A 16,800-nucleotide genomic window follows, 5' to 3' on the forward strand; every position below is an offset into this window, starting at 1 on the left:
CAGTAACAAAACATTGTTCAAATTAATTACCTGATCCTTCGTTCTAGAAGGATCTCCAGGTTTCGTAACTGGTCGATTAGGTGCATTTGAAATGGAGTTAAAGAGGGCACAAAGTTCATTTAGAAAGTGTTAGGAAACTTTATTTTATTCATCAGACATTCTGCTGGTACACTTTGATGGAGCTGGCTCCCCTTTTACCACATCTAGTCATTCTACTGGAACGCACATTTTCATATTTCGAATCGGACAAGGCTTCCTTTTTATCTCCTTTAAAAACATAGACGATTCGTAAACACCTGGATTGTAGATTTGGTAATTGTTATGATGAAAACTCGCCAACTATTGGCGACACGGCACGCGTGCTGCTCATCTTAATTTGCCAAAGATTAAATTAAATAAAATATGATTTTCCTTTACATTTATTTGAGAGGCTTTAAAATTTAAACATTTTTTTACATCTTACACTATAAAAGGGGTGAAGCATAAAAAACTCATTGGGAGGAAAACTTGAAAATATCAAAAATGAGAACGTTGTTTCTCTCAAACTGCGGCTTCCTCAACTGACGCCAAGAAGGCACGCGGAAAAGAGCAAAGCGATACACGGTTAAAGTTAGGGTGGGGATAATCTATAAGAAAAATTAGTTGATCAAGTTAAATGTAGTGAAAAGCTATTCCGGTTAAAAGAACGAAAACTGAAAAAACTATTGAGGAGATGAACATCGACGCACGTGTGATGTAGCAACATTACAGCGGCTAACGAAGATATTTCCGACCACAGTTTGCCATACAAATCTGAATCCTTGTGATGTCCCCTACTTCCGTTTAAAATCTGTTCCTGTAATCTTGGGACACCCTGCATAAAATAGTTTCGCACCTAATATGAGATTTGCCAGCCTTGTGCTAAGCCACTAAGTTTGTGAATTAAACTATATTTATGTCTCATCCTTCATCATTTCAGTATTTGCAGTCGGAAATTTATCTATTCCTTGCTGGCTGTCGAGAATTCCCACTATAACTGTCTTCTGCGCATGTTGTTTTGGTGCGCCCACAGCGCCACCAGTTGATGTTAATATCTCGATCTGAGAACAAGCATGTTTAGCTCCGTAAATAATTGAACTTTAATTGTTAAACCTTTTTTTGTTTGTGTTTTCTAATTCCGTTATTATTAAAGTGATTGTCTATAAAACATGTTAGAGTCTTTTATGACTGAGCAAATTGATGCTTATTTCCAAAGTGGCAGTCCTGGAGAACGGGGTAAGTAGAACTTACCTTGATTTATAGAAATAGTTTTCTTCTGTTTTTGCTTAAAAATTGACAATTGGCGCCCGAACAGGGACTGCCATTAAACGGTAATAAACTATTATTGACATTTATTGACTTTTACCTGATAAAGAAATGTTGCATGTTTGAAGTAAGACATTAAACACCAATTTAAAGAAATTGAGATTAGCAATTAAGAATAACTATAAATTGACTCACACTTACAGAATGTCTGAAGAAGAATTGAATGAATTAAAACGGAAACGCGGCTTTGTAAGAGCTTCGGTGACAAAGATAATTACTAAAATCGAAACTGACATTCTAAAACCGGACATAAGTGTGGAAGATCTCGAAGAATCACTCGAACTTTTTGGTGAAGAAAAAAACGAGGAATTAAAAACTATTGATTCTCAGATTGAGGGCTTAATCAAAATCCAGGATATGGAAGAGGAATTTAACTGTATAGAAGAGTACAAAGAAAAAATAACTAAAACAAAATTTAGAACATTAAGATTTATTAAGAATTTAAACAAAGAACTTGATTTAAAGAATTCCTTTCAAGAAGCTAATATTTCTCTAAATAGTCCCAATCAGAGTGACATTCAAACCATTGAAAGGGAACGCATAAAGTTACCTAAATTAACTATTCCTAAGTACTACGGAGAAATTTCTGAATGGTTAAATTTTTGGAATTGTTTCAATTCGTCAATTAATGAGAATAAGAACCTCAATAAACTTGATAAATTCATTTATTTGAGATCATTTTTAGGAGGTCCTGCGTTTAATGTGATTGATGGTTTAGAATTAACCGCGGAACATTATGATCACGCTATTGATTTATTAAAGCAACGATTTGGCGATACAAATATTTTGATTAATGTACACATTGAAAACCTACTCCATACATGCCCATTAAAAAACTCTAATGACGTAAAAAACTTCAGGAACATTTTTAATCACATACAAAAGAATATCAGAAGCTTAGAAAGTTTATCTGTTAAAAAAGATAGCTATTCGAACATTCTAGTTCCCATTTTAACCAAATTGTTGCCCCGTGATCTACTACTAGAATTCAACAAAAGAACAAAAAAAAACTCTTGTTTCTGAAATTGATGAGCTAATCGATTTTTTATCATCTCAATTAAAAGCCAGAGAAATGACTTTCTTAAATTTGAATACTTCTGTTTCGGAAATCAAAACACATGTTAGAATGAATCCTCACATTACTGAGAAGGAGTGTAGGCGCCAGCCATCGGCTTCTGCATTAATTAATGAGTGTTTTGAAGATCGGAAGAATGAGAAAGAGACTTGTTTATTTTGTAAATCTCATAAACATTACTCGGCTTCTTGCACGAATAATAATTTGAGTTTGGAAGAAAAAATAGACATTTGTAAGCGGTCTGGCTCTTGTTTCCGATGCTTAAATGATAAAATAAAAAAAAGACACCTTTCCTCTTCTTGTAAGGCTATCGTTAAATGTGAGATATGTTCAGGCAGACACGTTAGTATAATGTGTATGGGGGAAAGAAAAATAAATTCGATAGAAACAGGGGGGAAGGGGAATAATTCTGATCTTTCCCAAATGAAACCTGATACTGCCTGTGCTTTAAGTAACTCTTCTAGTAGAGAAAAAATAATGTTGCAAACTCTCATTGTAAGTGTTTCGGGAGGTAAACAAAAACATTTGATTAGGGTGATTATTGATACTGGATCTTCTTGTAGTTATATATCGGAATTTGCAGCGCGTAAGTTAAAATTAAAGAGTCTTGGGCAGGAAACAGTTGTGCATAGATTGTTCGGGGGGTTAAAGAAAAAAGAATCACATAAAAATTACACGATTAATTTAAGTAATGTGGACAATAGTTTTACTTATACATTAAATGTACTGGAACAAAAGACAATTTGTACCCCGATTCCAAAATTGGACAATAGGGAAATTATGAAGGAATATTAAAAGGGCACGGAATTTATCCTAGTGACGTAACGGTGAATGAAATTTTATGTTTATTTGATAGGAATGCTAATGAAATTCACGGATTAATAGGTGCGGATTATGCTGGAGATTTATTTACTGGAGAAATTAAAAATATAACGAATGGCGTTGTCGCGATGAATACGCATTTCGGTTGGACCTTAATGGGAAGAACTGGAGAAAGTCCTATAACGAATGAAGTGCTTTTATCACTTCATGTTACTGACTTAAATATTTGTGACTTATGGTCACTTGATTCTCTGGGAATTACGGAACCGAATATTTCTCAAACGAGATCAGAAATTGAGGAAGCCGCGAAAGATCATTTTGTTCGGTCGTTAAGAAGGGATGGAGAAGGTAGGTATGAAGTGTCACTCCCATGGTTGGAGGTTCATCCTGAATTACCGGACAATCGAAACCTTGCCGAAAAGCGGTTAAAGTCTTGCGTAAAGGCGTTACAAAAACGAAACTGTTTACATGAATATGAAAACGTCTTCAGAGATTGGGCAGCCGAAAAAATTATTGAACCCGTTGATTCAGAGGAACTGACAAAAGATAAAGGTCATTACTTACCGCATAGACCAGTATTTAAAGAGAACTCCACAACTAAAATCCGACCGGTTTTTGATGCGTCTGCTAAGGAAAGAAATTCTGTGTCGCTGAACGATTGCGTTGAGAAAGGGCCGAATAATTTAGAACTGATCCCCAAACTCATTAACAGATTTCGTCAGGGGAAATTTGGGGTAATATCGGACATTCGTCGAGCTTTCCAACAAATAAACGTTGCTCCCTCAGATAAGAAATTTCTGCGGTTCCTATGGTGGGAGGGGGGTGATCCAGGGAAACTTATTGTTTATTCACATTGCCGTGTAGTTTTCGGCGTAAATGCAAGCCCATTTTTACTCGCCGCGACTATAAATTATCATTTAGAGAATGTAGATGAAACCAAGAGAGACATAGCTTTAAAACTTAAAGATTCCATGTATGTGGACAATTGTGTTGCAAGTGTGAACACTATTGACGAGTTAAATTCTTTCATTACGGTGTCTAAAGAATTAATGGCTTCAGCACAATTTGACCTAAGGGATTGGAAACATAATCGGCCAGATAGTGATGAGGAAACCTCAATTTTGAACTTGTCTGGAGATAACTATAAAGAAATCGTTTCAGTATTGGGCCTTAAATGGAATTTATACGGGGATACTTTATCTTGTGAGATAAATGAGGAAAATGAACCCATTCCGAGTAAACGAAATGTATTATCTCTGTTAAGCCGAAATTTTGACCCTATTGGGTTTACAAGTCCAGTCACACTAGTTCCTAAATTAATCTTGCAGGAATGTTGGAAGGAGAAAATTAATTGGGATACAGGACTTCCGGATAATCTTAGGAATAAATTTCTAAAGTGGGCTAATGAATTAAAATATCTGAAAGAAATAGAAATCCCTAGAAAAACACCTGATCTAGATGAAAATTCTACTCTGCATGTCTTCGTAGACGCGAGCAAATCGGCTTACGCGGCTTCAATTTTTATCAGAAATGTTAAAGGGGGAATAGTTAACTGTCAACTCTTACAGGCTAAATCCAAGGTAGCACCCCTAAAATCGATAACAATTCCTAGATTAAAAATTCTCGCGTGTACCATTGGAGCCAGGCTCGCTTACACTGTAAGAGATGATTTGAATATGAAGAATGTGCAAACCTTTTTCTACACTGACTCAATGAACGCTTTATACTGGATTAAAAAGCAAGATAACTGGGCCACTTTTGTTGCTAACAGAGTCAATGAAATTCGAAAACTTACGGATCCGGAGGCTTGGCGACATATTCAAGGAAAGTATAATCCCGCAGATTTGCCCTCGCGGGGATGCAATTCTAAAGATTTATTGAAATCCCATTGGTGGGAGGGCCCCCAATGGTTAAAACTGCCATTCGAGAATTGGCCAGCTAGTGAACTTTCTCCGGATATTGAAGTAGTTCTTTCAGAAAGAAAACGAACTATATCCTCAGCCACAAATTTAACAACTAATACCTTTGAAATCTTCCAAAATGTGTCTTTCTTCAATAAAATTGTGAGAATCATGGCTTACGTCATCCGATTTTATAAAAATACTCTAAGAAATCATAGTGATAGAAAGAAGGGAAAATTGGAGGTAGAAGAGATCGAAGCATCTGAGAAGTTCGTTTTGAAAGAAATTCAAAGAGAATCTTTTAATGGAAAGATAAATTTTCGAACTGTGAAAGACAGCGATGGTCTCTTACGAGTTGAGACAAGAATAACATCGAGAAAAGACTTAGAAACTTTTAGATTCCCTATATTATTGCCTAGCAAGCATGATTTGGTGGAAAAATTAATAATGGACAAACATATTGAACTGAAACATGCCGGTGTTCAAACTTTGATGTCTCACCTCAGAGAGTCGTTTTGGATTATTAAAACCAGAAAGACAATTCGAAGCGTCGTAAGAAATTGCGTCAAGTGCAAAAGATTCTCGGTTAAACCATTGGAAGCCGTAAGCATTCCACTCCCAGAAGATCGAGTCAGAGACGCAGCTATTTTTGAAATTATAGGTGTCGACCTGTGCGGGCCTCTGCTTTTAAAAGGAGATAGAAAATGCTGGGTGGTACTCTTCACTTGTGCTATCTACCGAGCGGTGCACCTCGAAGTAGTATCGTCCCTATCAACAGATTGCTTCATCTTGGCCCTTCGCCGATTTATTGCTCGCAGAGGACACCCGTCCACAGTATACTCTGACAATGGGACAAATCTTGTGGGAACGGCAAATCTTTTGAAGAACATTAATCGGAACGAAATTGAAGACTTTGCTTCAAGGAAACGAATTTCATGGAAATTTAATCCTCCCTCTGCCCCTTGGTGGGGAGGCTTCTTCGAAAGATTAATAGGAGTTTTGAAAGGCATCCTGAGAAAGGTTCTAGGACGAGCTTGTTTGAATGAAGAAGATTTAGCTACAGTATTATGCGAAGCGGAAAGTTTAATTAACTCCCGTCCTATAACGTATCTTTCAGAAGATCCCAAAGATCTGTCAGCGCTCACGCCATCCATGTTTCTTCAGGAAATTAAAGAAATTGATGTTCCTGAACTTGACCTAATTGATTCAAAAAAATTGAACAAAAGATATTCTTATCGGTTAAAATTGCGACAAGACCTGCGAAACCGATTCAGAATTGAATATCTAGGTTTGCTTAAAGATAATTCCAAAATTAAAAGGGAGTCGTCCATCAAAGAAGAAGATCTTGTGCTAATAGGAGATTCCCACAATAAAAGAATACACTGGCCATTGGCCAAAGTTGAAAAGACTTATCAAGGAAAGGATGGTAGAATCCGTTTAGTTGAACTTAAAACCCCATCTGGAAAACTATTAAGACCCATACAAAGACTTTTTCCGCTGGAAGTGTAACCATTTTGCTAATAATTTTATTTGTTTAGTTTTTTTCAGATGGACCATATAGACTAAGATTTCTGTTTGGATTCGAAAAGATTTGTCTTCGAATCCAAAGGTGGGAGATTGTCGAGAATTCCCACTATAACTGTCTTCTGCGCATGTTGTTTTGGTGCGCCCACAGCGCCACCAGTTGATGTTTATATCTCGATCTGAGAACAAGCATGCTTTGCTCCGTAAATAATTGAACTTTAATTGTTAATCCTTTTTTGTTGGTGTTTTCTAATTCCGTTATTATTAAAGTGATTGTCTATAAAACATGTTAGAGTCTTTTATGACTGAGCAAATTGATGTTTATTACCAAAGTGGCAGTCCTGGAGAACGGGGTAAGTAGAACTTACCTTGATTTATAGAAATAGTTTTCTTCAGTTTTTGCTTAAAAATTGACACTGGCGTTGAATAACCTTAACACCTCTCAGTGCATTAAAACTCGCCTTTATAAAAATAATAACTGGTAATTTGCTCTCAAAATTAATTCGATAGTTTCTTGTATCGTCTATTTTTTGATTTAAAAAAAAATTCAGCCACTTAATTTCAGATTAAATTGTATTATATTGATATATTTTACACCATTCTACTGTATCTTGAATACAAATGCTTTGTTTCATCGAAATAAATTTCAAGAATAAACTATTTGATTTATTAACCTCTATCTTTCTAAGAAAAATAAACTGCTTTGTGTGATTTGATCATTACATAAATACATGCACCACTGCTTGCATATTTTGCTTATTATAAAAATTAAAATTGTAAATGTTAAATTCATTTGCTTAAAAGAGAATAATTAATAAGGCATTTATAAAATATTATTTTAAAGACTTTCCTGCAACAGATTTTACTCGTGTATTTGTATTTTTTCTATTAAATTGGAGAAATATTGGAGAGAAAAATTACGAAAATAGCATATTTTTTGGTATATTTCTATAGCAAAGTCACTTTAATGAAATGTTATTATAGGAAATGTGTTAGAGATTTGAAGAGCTTTAACAATATTTTAGAAATTCATTAAAACTAGTAAACAAATTTCGATAAAATGCCATAATACTCTACCCATTAATGATGAAGAATTCCTTGCGGACAAAATACAACTCATTAGCGTTTCTGCGGAATTTCATCGGATTCACGTGGTTCAACCCAGCGAATGTTATCAATGTCGTAGATTGTAGATTTATGAAACGCTAACGGTTTTCGAGAAAGTATGCCGGGACATGCAATTAACTGGTTATCACCAAGGAAAAAAATATACACACGTCTTTTAGAAAGACTTACAGTATATTCCTCGGAAAATCTATCTTTTGCGAATAATTTTGTGAAAGATACAGCCATAGTGAAAATATACTTTAATGAGATGATGTCAACTTAAATGGACGACGGATTCCTGGACAATGAACTATTATTGTTGCTTTGGAGTTTCTGATGAAAACTATTGTTCTTTACAGTTTAATATTTCCAGATTTATTTCAATGTCTGTGCTGCTGAACTAGAACATATTAATTTTCACCTATTGACGAACTCTCTGTAAGTCGCTGGAAAAAATATAAAGTTTGCAACGAATATTTTATTTTATTTTATAATTTATAACTAGCGTTGAGAAGCACACTCAATTATGAGTTTACGACTATCAATATTCAACTCTAAAGCCTAGTAATTTTGAACTCAATCTAGAAGACAAATGAACTCTTGAATCAAGCATTAGGACAACTTGTCCTTCGTGGAGAATTTTTTTTGAAGGAACTATCACGGATTTGTGTTACATGGATTTGAAAACCATGAAAACCACGGTTAGACCGATGATAAAGGGATTCTATCACATGATTCATCTACCACTGAGAATATTTTACTACAGCACTGTGGTTGCGGAAAGCAGGGTGCAGAATTCATATCTACTAGTGAACACTGGGATTCGAACCTGGGTTACTTTATTGGGAGGCTGACGCTCTATCCTCTCAACTACCGCTACTCAAAATACAAATTCGCTCCTACTAGCGATAATTTTCAATGGCTAATATAGGAATCATTTTTCTTTAAAATTGCTCTCAACTCCGGGTTTCATTTTGACTTAAGCGGAAAGAAAAACAAAGAAACAAAATTAATGTTTCGTTTTTTGAAAATTGAAACTAACATAGGTTTACAAAATATAAAATAACGGTTTAAGTAAGCATTTTTTTAAATTTTGTTAGCACTAAAAAGCCAACCTGAATATTAGGTCAAATGGGGAATTTAGACTTTTAATGTCTTTGTATCTATAATTATTGCTATCCGAAATTTGTAAAACAAAAAATAATTAATAAAGCTTTTTAAAGCTTCGTATGACTTTACATATTTTGATGCCAGATTTGTATCGATGACAATTCGTGTATCTGAAAATGAAAAATGTTTTAACTATAATAACTTTTTAGTCTTCAAGTGTCTTGACTAGCTTAGCTTACAGTGGACCTTAAAAAATGTACTGCATCCGCAAATTGGCAAATAAAGCATTTCATTTTTACAGTCCACTTTATAAAACAATTTCATGCCTTTTCATGTTTACAATCAGCAAATACACCATCACGTTGCACTCAGAACGAAAATAATTTGTTTGAAATAAATTTTTGTCACAATTTTTTTAATGCTATTAAAAGTTTATCTCAAAATGATTCTGATCACTACAATAAATTTATTACAAAAGAACAAATGAAGAATTATGTTATGACCAGGAAGATAATTTCGAGTGTTTTAGAGGTTGCTCATCTATGAGAGTCTCCACTGCTTCGATGATAAGTTGATCTATACTCAAGCCTGCCAACTACTACATGTTTTGCAAATTATTTTATACAGTGGCAGACATTTGAAAACAAAATCTGTCAGAATCTTTGATAATTCTGCAATACTATAAAAGGCTTACCATCAGAGAACTGGAACAAATTGGCATATGAAATCTAAAATCATTTATTTGTAATGGTGTGGAAAATACGTTTAAAAGAATAAAAAATAATACATTAAAACATAAACTAAGTTACCACTGGAATAAATTTATACAAAAAGTAGAGAAAGATGGCAACCAATTATACTATAAAAAATATTTGAGAGTTGTCTGAATGACCTAATTTTACTTAATAAGGGTTGGAAAATTTTGTATTGTTACGTATACTAATTTTTACATCATCACAGATTTCACAAGATAATGAACAAAATTTTTTTTTACCATTTCTTACATTTTAGTCGCCTGTGGCGTCTATGCATATGTTGTATAAGGGAAACAACATCACAGTGTGATTACTGGTTCCTAAGAATAAATAATATTTGTTTGTAATGAAAAAAATTCATCATTTTTCCTTTACAAGCAAACGTAATGTATCACATCATAAACGTAAATGTATTATCTCCTTCTTCCAACCACTTTCTACGTAGTTGGGAACTCTTAGTAGTCACTCAAATTAAATTTTTAAAAATTCTGCATAGAAATATTTTATTAAATTGCATAAATTTTTAAAAATTCTGCATAGAAATATTTTATTAAATTGCATAAATTTTTAAAAATTCTGCATAGAAATATTTTATTAAATTCTATAGAAACTATAGCTTGTAGAATGAAACCGATATCGAATTTGAAAACAGCGCAAAGAAATATCAATAATTACGTCAAAAATCTAATGCATTAGAAAATTTTTTTTTAAATTCATTATAACGTAAATAAAAGCTTGTTCTGCATATTTGAAAATGATACGTGTTTTTTCACGCGCAGAACTTTCCAACTTGAGTATAGTTCGTTCACCAGGAGTTGGCACCATAGAGTAATAAATAGGAGGAGACGGCATGCCCGTAAACTCGTGAAGCCTTAACCGCAACCGCGGCGCCATATTGGTACAACCAAAACAAATCGAACTTCCATAGATATAACCCAGCGAACTTCGTTGAACTAGAGCTGTACGTGTTTAAACATTCTTCAAATTGAGTAATAGATTTTATTTTAGCAATTAGTCCATTGCTGAAAATGATATTAAACCAAATAGAAATTTAAATAATACAGTCTGAAAAGATCAATTTTTCAAATATATTTGCATGCTTTATATATTAATAAACAGGTTATAATAATTAATTCATATGTTTAAAAAAATTGAAAAGAAACAGTTTTTTTTTTTTTAACTAAGTGATACATTAACAAATTTAAACAGTTTAATTTTCTGACTTTAAAAAAGTAAGTTAAAACTTTTTATAAAAGAACTTTTTAAAATTATTTATCTAAAAATAAAATCATTTTCTTTATCATTATCTTTCTTCATTTATTTGAAAAAAATGGGACAAGTACCTGATAGTCTTTATAATTATACGTAATTTTAATTTCACTTTCTTTTCATCTTATTATAAAAACATGGAAGACCATTAAATATTTATTTCAGTTTTTTATTAAAGTCAAAAGTCAGATGAAATTTTAGTTCTTACTGATTATAAATATGTACAGATTATAATTTTATGATATATATATATATATTTAATAAATATAGTAAATAAATGTGTGTAAAAACAAAAAGATTAATAAACTTGTTCCTTTTATATTACTGCATTTATATTTTACAATGCTTGAGTTAAAAATTGTGAAACATTATGTACTTAACACTAAAGAAGATTCATACAAATATTAGTGATAATGCGCTATTTAAACTTAACATAAAATAAATATAACAAAATTAAAATAACTTTTTGGATATATTTCTATTTTAAAGCTTATACGACACTTTTTAATAAATAAAAATATTTACACAGTAAAACTTAAAGCTTATGAGCACTAAATGAAAAAAAAACAATTTCCCCCGGGGTTTTTTTAATAAAATCCAGGCGGGTTGGGTTTTTTCAAACCCTGCTAAAAAGCAGCAAGTAATTATATATTTACTCATTGTATTTTCAAAGTGTTGACATTTAAATCTAGTACTTTCCAGGATTTCTATGTGCCTTAAAAAGGCTTTAGTATTCATTTTATCTTTTAAAGTTCCTTAAAAGCCTTAAAATTTGTTTCATCTGAGCCTCCACCTTCCTCTACTAACGATTCAATTGTTGTGTCAAAGCTATAATTTATTATAGAGCATTCATTATAGATAATAATGCCTGGGCATTTATTATAGAGCATTTATTTGCTCATACACTTCATGTATTTTGTAAATTAGATAGAGCATTTCATGAGTGGAGTTTAAACCTCAATTGGAAAATAAATATTCCTATATATTAAATACTCTGGGTATCTACCTTTAAAAATAAATACACCGTTAATTTACGTTGCTATTTGTAAATTACAATTTTGTACACTTCATATGATCAAGTGCTTTGGAAAAAAAAAAAAAGAAAGAAATTAGACTTCTATGCTTAGCAATAAAAAGTATATTATGGACTAGTTTTTTTACCCAAGCGTTTACTCAAATGGCTTAATGTTGATTATTGCTATTCTTTTAGCACAAACCAATATTTTTCCCTTTAAATATTCTAACTTTAAAGAAAAGTGCGTTTCATATTATTTTGTTTATATTCAAAATAGTGTGGTTTTAATGTGATATTCTTTGAATAAATTTTTATTGGAAAGATGCCCCCTTAAATAACAATAATATATTACTTTTAATGCCTAGATAAAATATAAAGGAACCTAAGTTCCCGAAAACTGCTGCAAAGTTCTTTTTTTAATTCAGTTGTAAAATAGAGCTATCTTAAAACGTTATTTTTTGGGAAGAAGAAAAGAAACTAATGTTGAAAAATTGAATGAAAAAAGGTGTTATGTATTAACAACAAAACTATTTCAATCTCGTTTTCGAAATTTTCCAATCATAAGAGAAAAGATCAAAAACAACCTAACTCTTCCTCTTGAAACCTGAGCGGCTCCGCGAAGTTTCTGGTTATACTAACATGGCCGCAGCTGCTTGACAGTTACTTCACTCGCGCCGATAGGGAAGGGGAGGAATGCCTACTCCTTCTTATTTATAACTCTATGGTTGGCACTTGGCTCCACCTCCTCGGACGCAGAGTTCATTTCAGCGCGGATGAGTATGAGGAAAAACATTTCCCCGCTTGCAATCGAGATAGCCTCCACGCGGTTTTTTATAGGTAGTCCAATCAGACTACTATGAAGACTAACCAGTTTACGAAAGAGCCATTTAATAGAAAATCTAGTAAAAATAAAAAAGTGGTAGCAAATATGTGTCTAAAAATTTGTTTATTTTTCGAATATGACTAGTTTGTCTTATTTACTTGTCTACCACTACAGAATCAATTCTCAAATATATATGACAAATTCCTCTCAGTCACTTTTAAAATAGAATTTGGCTTCATGCACTCAAACTGTTCACTCGTTAAAAGGTCTGCGCAGACTACTTATAAGAAACCGTGTGGAGACTTTCTGATGTAGAAGGTGATGGCCAGACACAAACAGTGAATTTTTTTTCAGTCACTTACTTCGCTTTATCATCAGCTATTATACCTTTCGTTATTCTAGCTAATTTATATTTGAAAACTGTTTCCCAGCAAAATATCTCAAAAAGAACAAACAATTCAATAAAAAGAGAGAAATATCAACAAGTTTATGAAATAAAATGCACATATTCAAAATATGCACATGAAGATTGCGAAATAAATATTTTTGTCATACGATTGCCAAATAGCAGTCTTGTTCACATCCTTCTTCCCAAAATAGCGAAATAGTATCATCCGATACTACGTGATGAAGGCGGAGCCAAGTGCCAACTCCTGGTGAACGAACTATAATTATATTTTGTTGGGTTTATAATTGAACCACTTTTTAATTGTTGAGAAGCATATTCAAGAGCGATACAAAAACAGAAAAAATTTTCAGATCTAAAAGAAGAGTACTTATCAAACATTCTTCTGAACTCACAACAAGTCTTTTATATTATTAAATACTATCACAACTTAAAGAAATATAACTATTTCCTAGTACCTCAACGAGTAGACTAAGGCTCCTACTATACCATCAGAGCTGACCTATCAAGCAATATTGGAGCAAACAAGTTCGCAAGTTAACGTTATTTTAGTATTCGTTATGTTATTACAGAGATGCCAACTGCTGTGGACACGCCAAAATAATTTAAAATACGGTAAATAACTACGAAGTAAATTTTGCAAATAGTTGACAATATTTGCTTGCTTTTAAAAATGTAAAGCATGTAATTAGTACTATAAAGTGGTGAATTATATAAGCCTACGCATTGTTGAGAAATAGTGGTGGATTAAAATCTACTAAATCGAACTTATGAAACCAAGAATTACAATTAATAAAGTACCACTTGAAAATATTTATTCGCTGTGCCTATGTTAGATCATTGCTCCAACAATAAATGATAAGTCGGCCTTGTCTAATTCAGGGGCTCTAGAGTAGACAACAAACATTAGCTTTTCTTTATTCTTTCTCAGTATCCACCAGCAATATTTTTTGCAAGAAGATACGTCCAGAATTAGCATGTTATCAAATCATGCAAGAAATCTCCTTACAAATTTAAAATTATATATTAAATATATTTTATTTTTTAAAACGGTAGTCACAAAATTTTGAACAACCTCAGTGAATATTATTTATTTCTCAACATCTCTACATTAAAAAGAAGCTGTATATTTTATTTTGTTTATTTAAAATTACATTCCTTAAAATAATTTATGTACCTTAAAATTCAAATATTTTTAAAACGTATTCACAAAAATAAGAATAAATTATAAATCATTATTGACAGCTATTTTTTTGCATAGAAAATTGGATGAAAGAATTTCAAAATTGTGTACGAAATGTTTCAATGAGCTTGAAAATTCCTCGAGATATTGCGAAAGACGAAAAAAGTATAATCAAAATTATGAGAACTAAACTTTTGATAGCTCGCCTGTCCAAACTATTTGAATCATTTCGACAGAATTCGAATTTGTTGAAAAAAAATATTTAAAAACAGAGCGGTTATATGAGTGATTTTGGTTATATAAATACTGTCTGCTGCACTATAATTAACTAGTGCAAATAATTAATGCAATTAAAGAATGAATATTTATACTTAGGCCCTTGAATCATTAAAATCTGTTCTTAGACCTAATTCAGATCATTTGATTATATGGTATTCAGAGTTTTTATTCTTTTGCAACGACAACGAGATACAAACAAGATATAGTTAAAACTAAACACTTTACGCAATAAATGCTAATTATAATCCTGCAATAAATCATTATTTATTACTAGATTTGATTTTTTTAAATATATATGTATATAAAAGTATGAATATCCAGGTATGCTACGCGTGAATAAAATTGCAAAAAGTGGTGACGCTTAAAATTTAGAATTTTAATAAAAGATTTTAAAATTTGCAATTTTTTTTTAGATTATAAGAAATGCCCTCGTTTTGTTAAAAAAAATCCAGTAATATCGAAATTAAAATTATTTTCTGCTTCATTTTTTGTAATTTAAAAAAATATTTAAAATATTATGAAGAAATACAACATTATTAATATCTCGTGGGGACACTTTTAACACTTTGAGCGCCACGCTAATTTTAAATAACTTCAAACTTAATTTGCAAATATTAGACTGATATTGCTACTTATTCAGATAGTTTCTCAGGACATATATGTTAAAAGTGCTGAATTATATAATACTACGAAGTGTTTAAAAATAGTGGTGGATGATAATTTATAAAACCAAGAATCACATTAAGTAAACTTTGAATACATTTTCTGCAATTCCATAAAAGAGTGTAAATTTTATAGTTCTATATCATGTTATACGCTGTCAGCCAGCTGTTTTTCGCGGCCTGTGCGAAAGGTCAGTGTCTGCAAGCGGTTGCAGCTGCAGCCTAAATGCATACCTGCCAACTCTCCAGGATCTTGCCGGAGATTTTATTTTCATATTTAAAGTGGTAGTAAATATATATTAATTTTTCTTTTATAAATTTAATTTTTAAATGATTTTGATCACCACTATTCTTACAAAAATTAAGCTTATATATTAATATGCGTTACTATCATGGTTGTCAACTTAATTTCTTTCAAATACAACGTATTTGTTTGTTAAAAATTGAAGTTTTAATTCCATTTTAATACCACTGGGAAAAATGATAATGGAAGGGATTAAAAGTTGGCAGGTCTGCTAAATGTAATTTAACTGTCAGCCACCGGAGATTGACACGGCCTAAATGTAAGTTCAGTTTCAGCCACCGGTGGCTAACGCGGCCGAAATGGAAAGTCCAGTGTCAGCCACTGATGGCTGACGTGGCGCTCAACGTGTTAAAGAGTGAGCGTAATTGTTTTAATTCCGCATGTTTCACTCTTCAAATCGCTACCAATTTATTAGAATTTAGCAAAAATCTGAGCATTTGTTATTTCTAGAATACAATTTAAACTGGATTTCGAAAATTATTTTCCTTTAAATATGAGCAAGTTGATTTGTAAGTCATAGTGTTATTGAATAATTAAAAAGATAATGAATAAATACATTTTCTACCAATTTTTGCATTTTAGTCGCCTTTGGCGTCCATGCATATGTTGTATAAGGAACCCGATTTCAGTGTGTGGTTCTTATGAATTAATAATATTTGTTTGCACTGGAAAAAATTCATATAGATTATTTTTTCCATTACAGACAAACGTAATGCATTGCATCATAAACGTAAATGTATTATCTCCTTCTACTTTCACTTTCTACGTAGTAGAGAGGAGGGAACTATTAGTAGTCTTTCAAATTAAAATTTAGAAAATTTCGCACAGAAATATATTATTAAATTTTATAGAAACTGTAGCTTGTAGAGTGAAACCGATATCGAATTTGAAAACAGCGAGGAAGAAATATCCATAATTTCGTTCAAATACCCTAATGCATTAGAAAATATTATAAAAAAATTGTGCAATTCATTATAACGTGAATAAAGGCTTCTTTTGCATATTTCTCGAACTGACCTTTTCGATAGTTCTTATTATATTTTGTTTTGTTTACAATTGAACCACTTTTTGATTGCTGAAAAACCTATTTAAGAGCGACAGAAGAAGAGAAAAATTTTCATATCTATAAGAGGCATAATTATCTACCTTTCTTCTGAACTCGCAAGAACTCTTTTCTATTATTAATTAGTACTCGTATGACAACTAACAGATAAAAGCTTT

The 16,800-nt window shown here is 32.1% G+C and overlaps 1 protein-coding gene across 1 annotated transcript; it reads left to right on the forward strand.

Moving 5' to 3' along the window:
• The first annotated feature begins 1,488 nt into the window (after positions 1 to 1,488).
• Positions 1,489 to 6,651, forward strand: LOC147810852 (uncharacterized). Its single transcript, XM_087162120.1, has 2 exons — positions 1,489 to 1,730; positions 3,276 to 6,651. The coding sequence occupies exons 1-2, from the start codon at positions 1,489 to 1,491 to the stop codon at positions 6,649 to 6,651; spliced, it is 3,618 nt and encodes a 1,205-aa protein (XP_087018246.1).
• Positions 6,652 to 16,800: the final 10,149 nt, after the last annotated feature.

This window comes from Parasteatoda tepidariorum, chromosome 4, assembly GCF_982258835.1.
Source record: "Parasteatoda tepidariorum strain Cologne lab strain chromosome 4, Ptep-v5.0, whole genome shotgun sequence".
Classification (NCBI taxonomy): domain Eukaryota; kingdom Metazoa; phylum Arthropoda; class Arachnida; order Araneae; family Theridiidae; genus Parasteatoda; species Parasteatoda tepidariorum.